The 19,216-nt window shown below is 34.8% G+C and overlaps 1 protein-coding gene across 5 annotated transcripts in view; it reads right to left on the minus strand.

The window, feature by feature from the left end:
- Positions 1–2,730: 2,730 nt before the first annotated feature.
- LOC134840774 (arrestin red cell-like) overlaps positions 2,731–19,216 on the minus strand; it is a 219,163-nt gene continuing 202,677 nt past the window's right edge. For 2 of the 5 annotated variants that reach the window (XM_063856814.1, XM_063856813.1), the window contains exons 8-14: positions 17,806–18,013; positions 16,702–16,931; positions 9,301–9,318; positions 7,970–8,053; positions 7,440–7,454; positions 6,497–6,582; positions 2,731–3,276 (exon numbers count right to left, since the gene is read on the minus strand). In XM_063856814.1, the coding sequence (XP_063712884.1) occupies positions 3,011–3,276; positions 6,497–6,582; positions 7,440–7,454; positions 7,970–8,053; positions 9,301–9,318; positions 16,702–16,931; positions 17,806–18,013 (907 nt within the window). In that variant the 3' untranslated portion in view covers positions 2,731–3,010. The remainder of the gene's footprint in view (positions 3,277–6,496; positions 6,583–7,439; positions 7,455–7,969; positions 8,054–9,300; positions 9,319–16,701; positions 16,932–17,805; positions 18,014–19,216) is intronic. The other 3 variants (XM_063856816.1, XM_063856815.1, XM_063856817.1) reach the window with 3 other exon arrangements.

The raw sequence follows: 19,216 nt of genomic DNA on the forward strand, positions 1-19,216 counted from the left end.
TCTTACCATAGTACATCAACCAAAAACTTAACATTTCTTCACTCTATATCAATACAAAGCCTCGTGCACTATATATTTACATTAGGTAAAAAAGCACTCTGTACAATAGCAGAAAAACGGCAAAAGCTATCAAAATCAAAAGAAGAAAGGCCAAATTAAAGCTAGGATAGCCGGTTGCTGAGCAAGTAGCACAGAATCTTCTGACCATACTCATTAAAATTACAAATATATAAATTAATATTTTTTCTGAAAATTTTTTCAAAAAACTTTTCGAAATTTTTCTTGCCAGGGAAGTGCCAAATATAGCTTTCGAAAGTATTTTATCTTTTAACCAAAAAAATTTAACATCACATTATTCGGTTTTGCGTGGAAAAAACTGAAACACACCCGAATACAAAGTTCCTCCCCCTTTTCAATGATCGGAACAAACAACCAACAAGCAGTGTCAAAATACTCAAATACGCCGAGCCAAAAATGACAGAATTTTGAAACCTTTAATGAAAAAAAAATATAAATCACAGAACTATTAATCTACAATGTAAAGCCGCTTGTAATCATAAACATACCCAACAACATTTCAAATATATCCAATTGAAGATTGGAAGAGTATTGAACGCAAGTAAACATTAAAAAAAACACTCGACTTTGTTGAAAAAATCTCAACTTTCGAGTTTCAAATAAGAAAATAGATGCCCTACAAGCTCTTTGAATTTTTAAACGATTTGTGATTGGGGCTTTTTTGATAACAATAACCAAACTTGAGAAAACTGGATCAACAGGTAAAGTTTTTATCCAGCTAAAAATCAAAAAAATAAATTCCACTTTCGAGACTCACTTTTTGAGTTCAAATGAGTTCATCTGCTGAAAGTGACGTAAATAGCACTCTCTAAAAACAAACGTGATAATAGCGCAAAAAACGAACGCTATTATCACGTTTGTTTTTAGAGAGTGCTTTTTACCTCACTTTCAGCAGGATGAACTCATTTGAACTCAAAAAGTGCGTTTATCTTAAGTGCATTCATAAATACATAAATCTGTATGAATGCACATCTGTAGTTATTAAGACTTTTCCTGAAAAAAGAAAAAATCAGCAAGACCTAAATACGAGTGTTCACTACATTCATTACTCTTAAACACATTTATGATTGAAATTTTTTACATTGACCCAATTATTGAAAATTAGATCAAAAGATATATTTTTCGCTCGATTTACACTGCAGCTTGTTACACAATTTACACATTGCAGTTCGATTGTGGGTTTGTTCCCCTTATATCAGCACTTACACTGATAATTGATGAAAAATCAACACGACCTATATAAGTGTCTCCACTACGCTAATTCACACACAAAAGGTTGCTATTATGGTTGAAAAAAGAAGTGAACTGATATTTGAACACAAGCTACTTGCGTAGAATTTACGACGCTACGTCAAAAGAAGAACTTTGTTTTCATTTTTGGCAAGTTAGGCAAAACGGAAATTTTAGTTTGACGACAGGTTACTTAATTTGCTCATTGATTTCAAATTTATAAATTATCAACAGCGGTTCTTAGAAATATTCGGCAATTTTTATGAGACAAATCAACTTGTCTCGCTGATAAAAAAAATATATTTTGTTAAAGCGAAACAAAACTAGGGAAAAACATTTAATTTGAAGTTGAAGGAAAACACAAATTTATATATATGGCTATCTTTATAACAAACATCGGCAATAATAAATTTAGCATTCTTGTTTGCAATCTAATTTAATTTTAATACAAACTAAAAAATGAATAGTTTAGAAATTGCAATAGAATAATTTATCTGAATTTAGGGCAAAATAAATGTAACCTTGGACAAAACATGACATGAAAAGCAGCAAATAATGCATGCACCAGCGGCGGACAAAATATTCGTTATGACGCGGCGGTAAAAAGAACCATACAAAATTCTTTATCATTGATACAAAGTCATCGGCACAAAAATATACACCCAAATTGGGCAGGATACTCAGCGATAGCTCGCTTAAGAAAATTCATCAGTCAAAAATTCCGATAGCTTTTTTGCACATGCGTTTGCTTGTGTAACCAAAAAAAGTCAGTTCAACCTTTTTTGCAGACAATTTTAATTTTTTTTGCTAGATTCGAAAATTTTGGAACCCTTGGAGCTATCGCTGATGCAAATATCACAATTCAATTATTTGTTTTCTATTTATCTCGAAAATATCAATATTAATTTAGAGATCATCTATGGGAAGAGAGGTCAGATAATTTAGGTTAAGTTAGTTTAAAGATAGAAGTTCCGACAAAATTACATTAACGAAGCTTCGATGTTGTCAATAACAAACATTCAATTAACTGCTAACAATATTCTGACTAGTTTTAATCCAAATACGGCCAAACGTTGAAGTCATGCTATATCTTTCAACAAGGATATGGCACGAAATAATATTGAAGGATGACTAAATGTAAGCCCAGCATTTCGAAAAGAATTTATTGATATTCAAAGAACCCGCTTTTCCCAGTAATGGTGATAAAATTCCATCAACACAACGCGAAGCATAGCATTATTTGAATCAAACGCATTTCAAATTCATTTTTTCAAACTATAAGCGAACAGGAGATTGCGCACGAGTTCATGTAGCCAAGAAAGAATGAAATTTCGGCCTTCACTGCTAAAATTTTTTTCACAACTTTTACTAGTCAATTAGGTCGGAAGAAAGCGAATTCCACTAAAAAATAGTATTAAGCATGGGAAGATAGAAACGCATTATTACACTAAACCTATTAAAAACATTTAATCAATTTACAATTCGAATTAGAGTTTTGAAAATTACTAAGGGTTTTTGTGTACTGCTAATTGTTCTCCAATACGAACGGTAGAGTTTTACATAGATACATCTAACACCAATTTTCTTTCCAAATATTTCGTCTCTGGTTTAAGATTCAAAGCTACGTCGTTGTGTGATTTAACTCTACTTCTTCGTGAAGTTAGATAAAAGCCGAGAGCTTTCGTGACCTCTCTTGGCCTCTTCAGGCCTCCATGTCTTCGGCATTGGCGCCTTTGAGTCTCATCCTAGTGAATTCCTCGAAAATGAAATCATCGTCTTCGAATTGCACCGTTTCGCCCCCACCTATCAATGCCGCTAAGTCCCCGCCCCCTCCCCCACCTTCGCCGCCCTCTCCTGCCGATGCCGAAGTGGCGACTGGTCCGTTCTCGGCCACTGCTTCTGATTTCGCTGCAACACCTTGTGTCTCAAAGTTAATCAGGTTGTGATCCACTGTCTGTTTTGTAACACCTGCAAAAGATCAATTTGCTTTATGACGAGTAAACTCACAAATTAAACTATGTTTTTGATAACCGTGAGTGTCTTATTATTAAACTCTAATATTCGGTTGCCTGAGGCGACCAAAAATTGTACATCAAGCTGTGCTATATTTATCAAACTCTATTGAGAACAACGACGAAGCGGATTTACCAAGTCAAATAAATATCACAAGGTTTTTTTCGTAAATAATGCGTATTCTGAAACGCAATCTATTCAACGTGTTTGATACAGCGGGACGAACGGTTTATATCATCAAATATCCAGTTGAAAACATATTTTTTTGCTAAATTGAAGAAAATGAACTCCGATGAAACAGCCGCGTGAAATAATGCCTTTTGTTCACAACTTGTGAAACAATTTTGTTGTTTTCAATCCACGCATTTTATCATGGTTACATTAATCACGTGAAAACGGAAACGTTCTATCATTGGTCTTTATCACAAAACTTTTCAGCCACATGAGTTAGACCCACTGAAAAACACCACAGAGCTCAAAATATTGGAACAAAACGTTGTCTATGTCTTAACAAGTGCCAAAGTTCTGAGGGCAACTCGAAACATCGTAAAACGAAAGGAAAAATGCTGCGCTGTAAATAGTCGGCAGGTGATGTATAACAGTAGGCGGTAATTTTAAATTAAATAGCTGGATCGCTTTTTATACTTTGCACAGCATTTATAATTTATTTGAAAAGCCAATTTTTTCGACAAAAGAAGTGTAAAGTTTGAGTTTTTCAGAAACATTAATCTGGCAGAGTACTGTATTTACAAAAACTGTCATAGCAGCATGTACAATTGATTAAAAAAGAAATGATTAAATTATGCATTATAGTTCTCAAATTTATTACATGCACTACACTTAAAATTACCACCTATTGTAACATATCAACATTCGGCATTTTCAGCAGCTGCTGAAATGAAAACTTTATTTATTATTTTAACAATGTATTCTATTATATATCGATTGATACCATATCCAAGACAATCGGTTTTGAAGGAAAATGGCAGCATTTTTAAAATGTTAAAAAATGTATTCTATTATCTATCAATTGATACCATATTCAAGACAATCGTTTTTGTAGGAAAATAGCAGCATTTTTAAAATGCGCAAAATTTACGAAACACCCAGTATAGCCGACAGACAGTTGGAAAAATCAACTTTTATCAAATTTCGAGTTTAACAGAAAAACATAGCCAACAAAACCTATTCAACGTGTATGAAATGCAAACTATTCAATGTGTATGATACATCGGAAGAAAGGGTTTATATCGTCAGCTAGACAAGTGAATACATATTTTTGCTAGATCTGTCGATATTAAAACGGTAGCGAACGTTGTCCATGTCTTAAACGTTGTCCATGTAACATCGTAAAACGAATGGAAAAATGTCGCGCTGTGAATGATCGACATTTTCATATTCAAGTCAATCGGTTTTGTTGGAAAGAAATGACAGCGTTTTCAAAATTCGCAATTTACGAAACATTCTTAAGAGCCGACAGACGCTTGAAAATCTCACTAAATACCAAAAAAACCTTTTATCAAATTTCGAGATTCAAAAAACAAGATAGCTAACAGACGGTTGGAAAAGAGTCAATGAACGCAAGTTAACAGAAAAAAAAATATTGACTTGTTTTTCAAAATTTTTATTTCAAATAAAAAAACAGGAGGCCTAAGCTCTAGGAATTTAAAAACTAATTTTTGATTGACCATTTTTGACAGAAATAAAACTATTTGAGAAAACTGAATCATTAGGTAAAATTTTTATTTCGCTGGGAAGTCTGATAATTAAATTTCGCTTTCGAAGCTGAAGTTGATCACGTTTTTAGTGACCTTTACACTTTTGATTTTCAATAGTAGAGTTTGCCTTCCTTTTAATCAAAGAAAGGAAATGAACTTAAGAAAAAATCATAGGTTCACCCAGAGGCAAAGCGGAGCTTCGCATCACTTCCGCTACCACAAAAATAGCATTGCAAGCTAGCAGACAGGACATGGAAAAGAGCGACTAAGTCCAATGAAAACGAAAAAATTTTCGAAGAAACCACAATTAAAAAAACATAGCCAATCGAAGATTGGAAAAGAGTAATGCACGCAACATAGAAATCGTTCACTTTTTTTTGCGGCATTTCCACGTTTGTATTTGGATTGTGCTATTTACGTCACTTTCAGCAGATGAATTTCAATTGAACTCAAAAATTGCATATATACCTAAATGCATCAATATGTATGAATTCACATCTGTAGTTATTGGAGAATTTAAGACTTTTCATGAAAAAATAATAAAAAATGATAATCAGCAAGACCTATATAAGAGTCTTCACTACGTTCATTACTCATAAAAACTTCAAAGAAACTACAATTAAAATGTTGTCTGGAATGATGTCTTATTTGCGGAAAACACGTCCAGAAACACATTCGACGGCGTTTACTGAAAATTCAAAAACAATTATGAAGCGAAAAAAAAATTGTTGTCCAGATAAACTTTGAAATAAAAATTCTATTCTGAGACTTTTAACGTTTTGGGCGATTCGGAGGAAGGCATATAAATTATGGTTCCCTCGAACAATCCAAAATTAGGTTGGTAAGCCGATGAAATATAAACCTAAATCATTTAGGCCGATTTTTAAGCGAAACAAAAATGGAAAATATACAAAGTCAAGGCCTGTAGAATTACAAATAGCAGGAGTAAAGGAAAACATAGAAAACAACTACAATGTAAACTGCACATGGTAAATAATTCTGAGATGTGGCGACTAAGCCGACAAACATATAACTAATAATAAGCCGACAATTTTTTGAAGAGGAATATTTCCTGCTTAAAAAAAAACAGGTCCTTGTCAGATTCGAAACGAGAACCTTTGCCGTCCCAGGCGTATTCGTTACCTCCAGATTAAGTGTGCCAGAGACGCTGAGAAATTTGAATTCATTATGAGCCAAGATACCAAGTGATTCTGTTAAACAAGTTGTTAACCCGAAAAATGACTATATTCCGATTTGATAACGCTTGCTAATCGCAAGCAAAAACTGCAAAAAACCAAAACTAAGCGTGAACAATTTTTAGGACTTTTTTTAAAAAAAAACCACCAAGACCTATACAAGAGTCTTCACTACGTTCATTACTCTTAATAATGTTATAATCATAACGTTACGGCCAAATAGTGAAAGTTTGGGCTAATTTGTGAGGTTATTAATCTCACCAGGTATGACTTCACTCTGGAAAGCTAACTCTGGCTCTTCTGCTTTCGGGTGTGTTAATGTAAACGGGAGCTCCACAGATACATCACTGAAACAACAGCACTTTTAATCCACAGAAATTTAAATTATCAACTACGCTTTGTGGAGCTGTTAGATTATTAGGAGTTGTCTGTGGCGAAGTTAACACAGAGCGTATACCTTTATTCCAGTAGGTTTGCATTAGAAATATGAGTTTCAGCAACGCCTTCATGAGTTAAAAAATCTCAGTTTTACCATTTGTAAGTTCAAATGTCACGTGACAGATCGAATACGACACGATATCTGCTCTGGTTAACATTCAACCACAGGGTGGCCATAGGAATAATTCGTTCAAAAATTTGATAGAACTCTATCGCCTAGAAAAACTTTTAAAATTATCGTACGATGTTGAAAACACTGAACAAGATTTCTAGAAGTATATATTTTCGATTTCTTAAGTTTTCCTCAATTTTGAAATTCACTCATTAAATTGGAAAATTTGTGGTCTGAACATTCTAAGCTAATTTCGCAGCAATCGGCTATCTTTCTTGAGAGTTCGGAATTTGCTTTTTTCGATAAGACTGTTTTCCAGCTGTCAGTCTTAGTTCAAAAAATGTCTGCCTTATTTGAACATGCTTGATTTTAATAAACCCAAAACTAACCGAATGGCCACCCTGTTAAAAATACTTCGGAGAGTATTACACAGTTTTAAACTACAATTCGGGGATAAAATCTGGATGACAAATAAGTCTTAAAGAGGTGAAGAAAGGCATGTAACATATTCGTGGTCTTCAATGTTCGCAGTATAGTTGTGATACCGGTATAACTGTGCTTTTTCCTGTTGATAAGGTACTCATTTTTCAGGTTTGATTAGGCCTTTCTGGCACATTAATTTTTCATGAGGACAAAAGTTGTATCAAAACTCACGTGGTTTTCCCAAACCTAGATGCAATATTACAGAAATAACCAATACTTAACCAATTCAGGGGTGCTTATCTTAGCACCATCAAGAACTTCGAAACTAATTTCAGTTAAGTGCACAGAGAATCATATTCAATCAGTTGAATCAATAACTTTTCAAAATTCTGGCATATCAGCCAAGTTCAAATCAGCCAAATTGATTAATATCCCTCAACCGACAAACATCCAGACCATATTAAGCACAAGAGGCGCTCGCGCCATAATAATTAGTTAGACATTGTCAAAATTAAATATTTATGCGTTTCGGATGTATGAATAGGAAAGGTCTCTCAAAAAGTCAGAAGTGTTTTTTTAAGAAGCTCGAAAAAACGCCATTCCGTGCAAAAATTAAATATTAGACACTATGTTGATTTTTCTGTCTGAGTTGGGGCGCTCAATCATATCATTCTGTAAAACAATCATTTAACACCTTTAGTAGATTTTTTTCCTAACAGATAATCGAATTGTAGTTTTACTATAATAATATAATGTCTTACCCTCCGAACGCGACTATTAGCTTCACTTTGACTTTGTATTGCACAATTATTCCCAAATTCTCCTTCTGAGCAGGATCTGCCACTCTGAAACATATATTTACACTCATTAAGACCGAACCAGTCAAACCATCCGCTAAACACCAATCAAGGCTCGTTTCCAGCCCCCCCCCCCCCCCCCCCGCCCCCTTTTAATTTTTTTCTGAAATTCAAAATATGAAAAAATTCTTGCTAAAATGCCTCAAGTTACAAACTGCATTAAAACGTGTCAGGATGAACAGGTGAACAAATTTTTACATTTATTAACATGCAAAATGCCGTGTGAACAATTTTTGAACAGCTTTTATTTGTAACTCTGACGGTGACGGGGGGGGGGGGGGGTGGAAACTGGAAAAGAGCCCCAGTCAACTCAAAACATCAGCTTTTCTCTACTGAAGAATCGATCATGACGTAGTTTCAATTTAAAATAACTGCTGATATAACTAAATGCTACAATTCACAGGTTTAAGCAAAGCAACTCTTTATTTAGAGGTCAAACACCATAAGCATGAGCCATTTAACAACAACTTTAAACAGGTAATTTTCCTTCTACATATATGCTTTGAAGCTTAAAGCTTAAATTTATTTCAATTACAGCGAAATGTCTTTTTATTTCCGTTGGAAAAAGCATAAAAGAACCAAACATGCTTCACTAGATCTTAACTACGCTTAGAGTTAAACAAAAATTCAATTTCGAACAAAAAAATCTACTTGAAGGCGTGATTTGCACAAAACAATTGGAAAAAACTAAGAAAAATAGCATGGTGAAAGTGGTGCATTAACCGTTTTTACGACTAGCTCTTGTTGATTTTTGCAGTTCAGTGATTAGCATATTGATTTGTCAAATTAAGTTCCGGGAATCCCTTTATCCCGCTCAACTAAAAGCGTCTCGACAAAGCTTCCTAAATCCAATTAATTGGAAATCCATTAGTGATCAATTTAATCCTCAAAGTCGCTTCGTCAAATGCACAGTCAAATTTCACTACTTTCAATTTCAGAAGCAACACAAACAATCAGCAAATACTGTTATTTCAAAGCATAGTTTAACTAAGTGTGAATAAATCAGCCTATTTATAAACCAACTGAAAATAAGCGGGCATAAAAATCAGCCGAAAACAAGTCATTCGTACTCAAGGTGTCGATTTAGGTTAGGTCGGACCTCCCCTTCAGCGATTCGACCAATTTATAACCCAAAGGGTCCCCCCTTGGTACCCTCACTAGTTTAAGACATACATTTTCGGCCGACCGATCCTGAAATTGTTCTAAAGGCGCCTTCATCATCAATATATACAAACTTTGAGTGGCTGCACGCGCTGAAAAACGCATTTTTTGAACAAAACCTTCAATGCGTGCCTAATGCGTCAAGTTACAATGTTAAGTATGAAGAACAAATATATTCACAAAAGTTATTTTGTTCACCGTGCGAATTTTCAATACAAACCGACAACCTTGAAATAGTTCTTCGAAATGGAAACTCATATGTCGAAGAAAGTGGAAAAGAGCTGGATTTCTGTAGCTACAGCCACGGGACAGAAGTTGCAACTTTGTTTTCAAGCGATGGAATGAACAAAATTTTTTTCAAAACTTTTTTCACAATTGAACGAAATTTTTTCCGCTGCTAAAACTTGTTTTCAAGGCATAGCTTGTCCATGTATTTAGAGGGAATCAGAGAGGTTTTCTTAGTTCCAAAACATTCACGTTAAAAGCGAGCAGTTTTTAGACTGAAAAGTTCTCGATGAAAGGTAAGGATCTATGCTACGCCCTCATACAGGTTTCCTCTCCTATGAGGGCCTGGCTTGGAACTGTACCTTACCAACCAAAACTTTCATGTGCATAACTGCAGACACCTTCTGCTGTTTACGGAGATTTTTCAGCCGCCAATTTCATTTTATTAAAAAACTTCATCCATCACATGTCAAAATTTCAGCCGCGAATCTCTCGTAGGTGCAGAGAAAAAGTTGCAAAAAATTTTCGCTCATTTGATCGCTTGAAAACTAAAGTTGCTATTATTAATTCTTCGATAGTTAATGTGTAAATACTTAGTATTTAAAGCTGATTTATATAACACCTAGTTTGATCTTTTTTTTAAAAAAAAAGCGAAGCTGAGCTTCACACCACTAGCGATACAACAAGTATGAGATCGAAGAGGGGCTAGAAAAGCAAAAAAAAATTTAGAAAAAATTTATAAAGAAATTTTCTCATGCTGAAACTATTATAATTTATTGAAAAGGTCATTGTGAGATTTTTTCGAGCATTCGGAAATTTTAGGTACGTAATAGGAAACAAAATATGAGCCAAAATAGTGGAAAACCACAACCGACACCAAATATGTGAAAGTTGACTGCCGTAAATCATCAGCAAAAAATAATATCGAAATTCTATAACCATAGTTCAAAATGTTAGAATTATAAATATGACATTTTCCATTACCTAATAGCACCAAAAGTCAGCAGTTAAACATGAAATATCAGGAAATTGTGCGTGTCAGCAGCACAAGTGATTCAAATGGTTTTGTTAAATAAGTTTTTAACCCAAAAGTTCTACATTCCGATTTGATGAGGCTTGCTAATATAGACGCGAAGAGGAGCTTCACAACGATTGCGACACAAAACAAGAAAGCTGCCAAATCACAAAATAAAAAAACTCGAAAACTTCGAAAAAACTAACCTATCAAAATGAATTAAGCTAGTTTGGAAACCAGACGAGACAATACGATGTGATGCCAAGACAATACAATGTGAAACAATCTTAGAAAAAAACTTACCAAGCGGTAACAAAGCCAATAATACTGTAGCAGAAACCCTGTAAGCTGAAAAAAATTCAATAAGAAAATTATTAAGTCGCATGACCCTCAAAAACAAAAACAAAATTTCGCTCGTCAAACGCAGCATTTAAGGCCCTTAAACGAATATAATATAATGTTCTCGTCTCATTACGCTAGAGAGTAATTTCAATATTTCGCATACAGGTAATTCCTTGATTGAACAAATGCTCTGCGTTTTTCTCATAAGCCAAAACCTTCAAAGCACAAACAAACACACAAAACAATTTTTTCGCTTGTAGAACGACGCCATATTATACCACTAAGCCGATATAAAATAGACCAAAACTTATTAACCCAAAAAAGATGAAAATTTAACAAATCGCGTTGGTAAAATCACAACTTCATAAAAAGCAAATTTGTTGCTAACAACGGCTTGCAGAAAATGAATCCAGTGAGTCCTGTGAACAACGTTATTTACGGGAAAAAAGTCTATTGCCCGGTTGCAATACACTTGCTATCGCAAGTGTAATTAATTGAATTGAATGTAGCATAGCCATCATGCCAATTTTTAAATCTCGCGTTTTAGTCAAGTTGTTTTTGAAGTGATGTCGACTCACCTGTCGCCAGGTAGTCTGAACAGGATTCTTGGTCAGTTGAATCATAAATAGCCACAATATGCATGTAAGAGTATTCATGAACTCCACTAACAGATTGTTTTCAACGTTCGAACATTTTATGTCATTATAGCCGAATAGACGTCAAAATTCTGCCAGTTTTGTTTTCGCATTGAAAGCAATTTTATGTTGAGTTCAATAGAATTGAAATTCGTATTTTATTGAAAAATAATATGAAACCTGCACTTAAAATAGAAGACATTAATTACTCTCCTGAAAAAAAACTTAAAAAATTAAAACAACAAGACATCAGCAACTCCCAATCACGAAGATAGATATCATTTCACAAAACAACCTTTAATTTTCCTCAGTTAGGCCGTTAAAACATAACCTGCAGACAGTTGAGGATGTGTTGATTAAGCCAAGGAGGCAGGAAAATGTTTTGTAATTTTTGAATTCATAGAATATATTATATCATCTCAGATCTCTTTATTTCAAAAAAGATTTTTTGATAAAACTATCCTAATTTAATTTTAAAAAAACTTGGATCAATAGGTAAGGTTTCATTCTGAGAAAAAAAATCTTTCAATTCAAGCTTTTAAATTTTAAGAACTTTTCTATCATGCATATGCACTTTTTCCATAAAATGAGCCCAGTTTGAAAATTGAATCAATAGATTATGATTTTTATACTACATTATACTAAAACCCAATTACAAAACTAAAAGTGAGTTTTTGATTGCAGAGGGTAACACTTCGCTTCGCACCACTTTCGATACAAAAGAAAAAAATGAAAAAAAAAATTGAAAAGGTCGAAAAAAAAATCTATTAAAATGAATGAGGCTAGTTTTAAAAAAAACATGACAACACAAAAAAATTTGTTACAAGCGATGGAAGATAATGTACCCAGCGGTGACAAAGCCGAAATTACCTTATCAGAAACCCTTTAAGCCGAAAAAAAACAAGACTTCAGACTTCTGAAAAGTTAATAAGTCCACCTCACCCTCAAAAAATTTTATTTGCTTGTCAAAAGAAACAATATGAGAACACCAAGCCAATATAAAATAGGTCGAAACCTAGTAAGCCCAAAAAAGAAAAACAAAAGCTGAAAAAAATCGTAAAAACATTAAAACTAAGAAGATCTTAAGTCCCCCTCAGCCGCAAAACACAGACACGCACACACGAAACTTTTTTCGCTTGTCGAAAGACGCAAAATGAGGCCAATAATCCGATACAATATACGCCAAACCCTATTAATCTAAAAAAGAGGAAAAAATCAAAAGAGCCGGAAAAAAAATTGTAATCATGAAAAACTTGAACTATATTTCTATTAAGAAATTTAGAATTTTGCGCAATCCAGAGGTGAGCATAAAACAAAAAAACAATTCTGTTGAAACGACTCGAAATTAGGCCACTACACCGATAAAAAAAAGTCCGAAATCATTTGGGCAGAATAAAGTTTTAAACGAAAAATATATATATACGAAGTCAACTTTAGTAAAATTACAAACCAGAGGTTAATCAGAACACTAAAAGCAATTATATTTAAAAAATCTACAATATAGCAACTAAGCCGACAAAACATAAGCAGACAATAAAAAGCCGACAACTTTTTTTTTAAAACGACTACTTCCCGTTAAAAAAAAAACAGGTCCGGTCAGTTTCTAACCCAGGACCTTTGGCGTCCCAGGCGTATTGGTTACCTCCAGACTAAGTAAGCCGGAGACGACTAGAAATTTAAAATCAATATGAACCAAGATACCACTAGATTCAAGTGATTCTGTTTACTAAATTGTTCACCCGAAAAAACAGTCTTAAGTTTGATAACGCTTACTAATCGCAAGCGTAATTACATTCCTTTAAGCAAATGAATTTGAATTCAGCCAAAAAAAAATCAAAGGCCACACAGCGAAAAGTCAAACTTTGGTATCATCGTTGATTTGCAATTTCGTAACTGTAGAGCGTCATTCGCCTTCCATTTAGCACTTGGATTTGAATCGAAGAAACTGAAAAAGTCAAAAAACAAACTGCGAAAAATCAATTTGAGCATAATCAAGTGTTAAGATTTTCCTGAAAAAAGAAGATCAACACGCTCAATGTAAATATCTTCATAACGTTCACTAACACTTGAAAAACATAAACAGTTGAAAAAGTGAAAATAAACTGAAGTTAAACAAAATTGACATTTAATTTGAACGTTCAAAATTCAAAGAATGAAATTTATCACATTGAAGCTCTGTTTATTTCAAGAAGCTATGATCAAAACCTTTTTCAAGATACTATCCCAATTAGAGAAGACTGGATCACTTTTTATTCTGCAAGAAATCTGAAAGTAAAATCCAATTAAGTCATTCACGTTTTTTTAACGCGCCATTTGAATGAAGTTCTGTCATTCGAGAGCGCAATTAGCTTTATTTTAAGCAAATGAACTTTAATTGAATTTAAGAAATCAGATCGGTTTGATTTAAAAAAATTCAAAATCAAACCGCAAAAAGACCTGATGGAAAAAAATTATATAGCGATATAAGCGTAAACAAAGCCCCACCCTGCTTAAAATATCTAGAAAATACGCATTCCAAAGACTGTTTCAATTTCCAACAAAAATTGCAGGAGAAACGCCCCTTTCTTTACAGAATTTCAGCAAAAAAAATCAATTTGGGGCCTTGATATTTTTTATTAATGTTTTTATTAGTTATGACGGGTTCTGTCAGCAGAGTGTAAATGACTAGCTTGATACAAAGGTAATCCCATCAATAGCTGCTAATGCCCACTAAGGATAAATTCAGCTCAATATATCTACTCATGTAACATCTTTTATAAATATTTGGTTTTTTATGTAGTTAACGATTTCAATTTTGTGTCCCCGTATAGTTGACATGCATTTTAGAATATACTGCGGTTATGTGCACATGCTGGAGCTTTTATCTACCTAAAGTGGACTTTTTTCGTTTGCTTCCCCTTGGAGGCTTCAGTTTCTCATTTCACTTTGTTCTTAATTTGAAAACAGGCTAGATCCGATGTCCAGATGGTTGCTCATTATGTTCAGGCACTTCAGTTAAGTATAAGACTTTTCTGTTAAGTTTCTTTTCAACTAAGTCTTACATAATGGACGACTAGAGGATGATCGACACTTGGCTGTCCTGGATTACTATAAGTGCTTGATGTAAGCCTTTTTAACTTGACATAATTTACGAACAGCCAACCTATTTTTTAATCTACTTGCTGGTTTTAAAATTTTTTTAAAAAATCAGCCATGTAGATGAATTATTCGCGAAGATTCTCCCTCGTTACATAGAAATTCAAAGTATGTTGTTCAAATCTGTTTTTAGCCCCGGCCTTACCAACTGCAGGCACTTTCTGGAAGATCGGACGTCGACCATTTAGCCTACGCCGCTCCCACCGTTCAAAAATATCTGCTCAAAAGCATGTTGAAACAGAGACAAGGCTGAGCTTCGCATCAATTGCGCTACAAAAATCAACCACTATGATTAAAAGCAAATGAAAAGACAAATCAAAGTTTTAAAAGAAAATTATATGTCAAAAAATATATATCAAATTGCAAAAGAGCCAAAAAATCCTGGAACAAAATAACCTGTACCATAAATAAACTTAAAAGGAGCTTTTGGAACTCTAGAAGGAAGCCGAACCTTCAAAACTTCCTTTCTGCGGAAACTAAGCCGACAAAAATAAGCAGACAGACGATCGTCAAAAACAGCCGAAAATCTTCAGTTTGTGAAAAATCAAGTACCGATTGAAATCAAGCTACCGGGCGTTGTCGCAAGATTAAAGATAGTCCAAATCTGTTCACCTTATTTCTGCAAAAACTATAGCGTCAAAAATATGTTAAATCACCCTAAAGTCTTTGATTTTAGCAGAAATCAAAGGGAAGACTAGAATGGAGTAGAACCGTTTGACATACCCAGCTCGTAGTGTGTTTGGAAGAGTATTTTACAATAAGGTCGAAGTCTGGTTTCAGTTTCTCATTTCAAGTTTCCATATAATTGAAAACTTGCTAGATGAACGATACACGTGCGTATCACTTAACGCTAGTAGACCTTATACTCCTTTTGTTGCCTTTTTTAAAACTATGTCTCATATTGTGGACGATGCCATGTTTCTATTTCCATTTAGAATTTATCAATATATGAAAAAATCCTGGATGATTTATACACATGGCACAGAAGAGAAGCTGAGCTTCGCGCCATTTGCGATTTAAAACAAAAAAAAATCGAAAAGGTCGAAAAAAACTAGATCTATCAAAATGAATAAGACTAGTTTTGAAACAAAAACAAGCCAAGACAAAAGAGTGTGAAATAAGGATCAGACGACAATGTACCCAGCGGTAACAAAGCCGAAAATACCTGGTCAGAAACCCTTTAAGCCGAAAAAAAATCCACATGACTTAAGACTTGTGAAAAATTAAAAAGTCCACCTCACCCTCAAAACACAAAAATTTGATTTGATCGTCAAATGCAATAATATGACGCCACTAAACCGATATAATATAGGCTAAAACCTATTAACCCCCAAAAAAAAGAAAACAAAAGAAAGCCGAAAAATTCTTTAAAAAGTTTAAGAAAATATTACACCCCTCACCCTCAAAACACAGAAACGCACACATACTTTTTTTCGCTCGTCGAAAGACACAATACGAGGCCAAAAAGCCGATATAATATTTGCCGTAACCTATCAAGAGGAACAAAAAAAATCAGAACCAGGAAAAAAATTGTTGCCATGAAAAACTTGAATTATAATTCTATTAAGATTTTTAGCATTTTGTGCGATCCAGAGATGAGCATGAAAATTATGCTTCCGTTGAAATAACACCCAATTAGATCACTAAGCCGAAAATATAGGCCTAAACTTAATAAGTCAAGTTAAGTAAAATTACAAACAGCAGAGGTAAATCAGAACACCTAAAGCAACTATATTGTAATCATGTAAGCCGGAGACGCAAAAAAAATTGGTTTCACTATGAACTGAACCAAAATTTACCATTTCTACTTTTGACTATTCGGTGAACAAAGTTATTTATGGGGGAAAAGTCTAGTACCCGATATTATTACCCTTTCTTATCGCAAGGGTAGTAATCATTAGTAAACGATTGACCTTGATCATGATGGTTATATAGTACACGGTGTTTAATGGCAACAATTTTCAATATAATCTAAGCCCACTTAAAGAGCCGAGGAGCATGATCCAACAATTTATTTACAAAAGAAAGCGATGGCACTTTCGAGTTCAAGAGAGAGAGAACTAAAGAGCCTAGTGATGATCAAATAGGCCTCTTCTGGTGTGTTTGTAAAAAATATGCCTTACATGGTGGATGATGCGAGGTTTGTGTCCTCGTGTTTCAGCTTCCCGTCCAGTGCCAGACCCCTCTTGTCTTTGTTCTCACTCAGCAGAGGTGTCACAGTGTACACTTTGGTCAGAGTCTGGCTCGGCCCCACCGGCATTCGCTCCTCACTCTCCAGCTCCGCCACCGGACACTTGTACTGGGCTGTGCTGAACAGACAGATGTCCGCTATCTGCCGTACACTCACCTTCACCTAACACGAAACTCACATTTGTTATCCACTTTTTCGATTATAGGCTAAAACAAGCCGAAGGGCCAACAAACCGATAAGAAAGATTACCATTCCAAAAAGACGAAAATTAATATTGTCACGCAACGTAACGAGAGATTACCACTGTTTTTATGCAATTGTTACGTAATTCTGATGCTATTTACGTTGTTCTGATGTAACTTCGGCTTCAAGATATGGCGGTTTGTTGAACATCCGCCATTTTGTCATGAGCACCAATAATACGACATATCTCATTACAATGCCACGTTTCGCCCATAACACATTGCGCCCCTTTTGAATTAAGTGGCATATTCCGCCCCTTGCAGATTTTGCTTTCCAATTTTAATGACTATTAGAGGAGAATCGTACGAGGGAAAAATGATCCACTAAAAACTGAGCTGCCAGACACAGAATCAACACAGGCGAAGCTGTACTTAGCAAACACCAGCAAAAAAGACAAGAGGGAGCTTCAAAAAGCAGGAAAAAATGATCGTAAGAACAAAAGCTTTAAAAAAGAATTAGCCGACTACGGGATTCACACCACTGACCACCAGATAATGAATCATTGGCTTCCCTGACAGCAGTATCTGTCCAAGCTGTCTGCTGTAGTTTACATATCTACTACTAAATACTAGACAGCAAATGATGTGATTTATTGTAACGGATAAAACACCGTCTTCCTAAATCTCTCGCCAATGAAACTGAATACGAAAACCTTAGCCTCTTGATTAACATTTTAGTTTTTAGGCCAACTTTGACTAGCTCAAAACACGTTCTCTGTGTCGAGAAAAACTGGTCTGAATTTTTCGTATTTTTCCGAAACCGGCTACCCTGGTTTATGTGTGTTTTTGTTTACTTTTTTGACGCTCTTGTTGGAATTGTTTGTGATGGTGACATTGACACTGATGCTCTCCCCGTGGTAATACATCTCCTTGTCCAGACTAGCCTCCAAGTGTAATGGGTTGGAACTCATGATGAACTCGCGACTCGTCTCTGCCGACGGCTGCGGCGCCTGCTTCTTCGGCGCATACGTCAGCTTCCGAATCGCCAGACGCACCGAGTTCCTGAAGCAATCCTGATCATTAGCATTCAAAAATGTCTTACATATATAAAATAAGTATTACTACATAGTGAAATGATATATTATCATGTTCTTTCTTCTCCAACCTGCGAATTTCGATTTGTAATTATTTGGCTCTACACAACCCGGATCCATAAAAATTGGCCTAAGGACCAATTAGGCGAATCTAAACATAATTTTTCTCCGTAAAATCATTCGTAGCATCATGGAAAAATGCTTATATGCGGGTAGAAGCAAGAGCTTTTTTATCATGAATCAATGGGTTTTTAATTAATTAGTCCCCGGCCCATCTCCTACCATTCAACCTTGGGCCTTTTTTCCCTGGGGAAGAGAGATGTCATTCATTCTGCCGCAGCCAATCCCACCTAGCGGAGGCGGATGACACTGGGACCTCCAACCGTGACCGAACCGGGATTCATACCCTCGACCTTTGCGTTAAAGGCCGCGCGTCTTACCCACTCAGCCACGGCTGCCCATAAACCAATGGCTAATTTACACCTTTTTTGGTTCACAAAATTTCACAAGGTTGCCGGGCCATATAAACTTCTACCCAAGTTTGAGTAAACACCTTGGCAGTTTCAAGATTTATTTTATTTTGTCCGGATAGATTTTATCAGGATGCACTTTTTCTCTGATCTGATTTGACAGAAAAATGCTCACAATTCAGGGTTGACATGTTTTAAAACAAGGTGTTTTAAAAACCATTTTGAAACATAGCCAACAGACAGTTGAAGAAGTATCAATGACGCAAGAAAGAAGAAAAATACTGACTTGTTTAAAAACATTCACTTTTGAAATTCTAAGACAAAAACAGACGACCTTAAAGCCTTTTTTAAATTCTAGAACAATTTATGATAAACAATTTTTGATAAAATAAACCCAATTTGAAAAAAAACTGGATCATAAGCGTTAGTTTATATTTTGCTATATTTCTCAATAAAATTTTGTACTAAAATTGTTTTCAAACTGTTCTAAAACGTTTTCAACGTTTATGCGTTTTTTAATCAAGCCTTTACAATTTGACGGAAAGACGGCGCACATTCATACTTGAAGAAAGCAAAACAAACATCAATAAAACTTGCTGGTTAAAAATTTAGTAAGAATATATAATATTTTTCATTTTTGAGCGCTTTTTGAAATGCAAAAAATGAGTTTTTTGGAGCGCGCTTTTTGCTGAAATTTACTT

The sequence above is a fragment of the Symsagittifera roscoffensis genome, chromosome 2, assembly GCF_963678635.1.
Source record: "Symsagittifera roscoffensis chromosome 2, txSymRosc1.1, whole genome shotgun sequence".
NCBI classification, from domain to species: Eukaryota; Metazoa; Xenacoelomorpha; order Acoela; family Convolutidae; genus Symsagittifera; species Symsagittifera roscoffensis.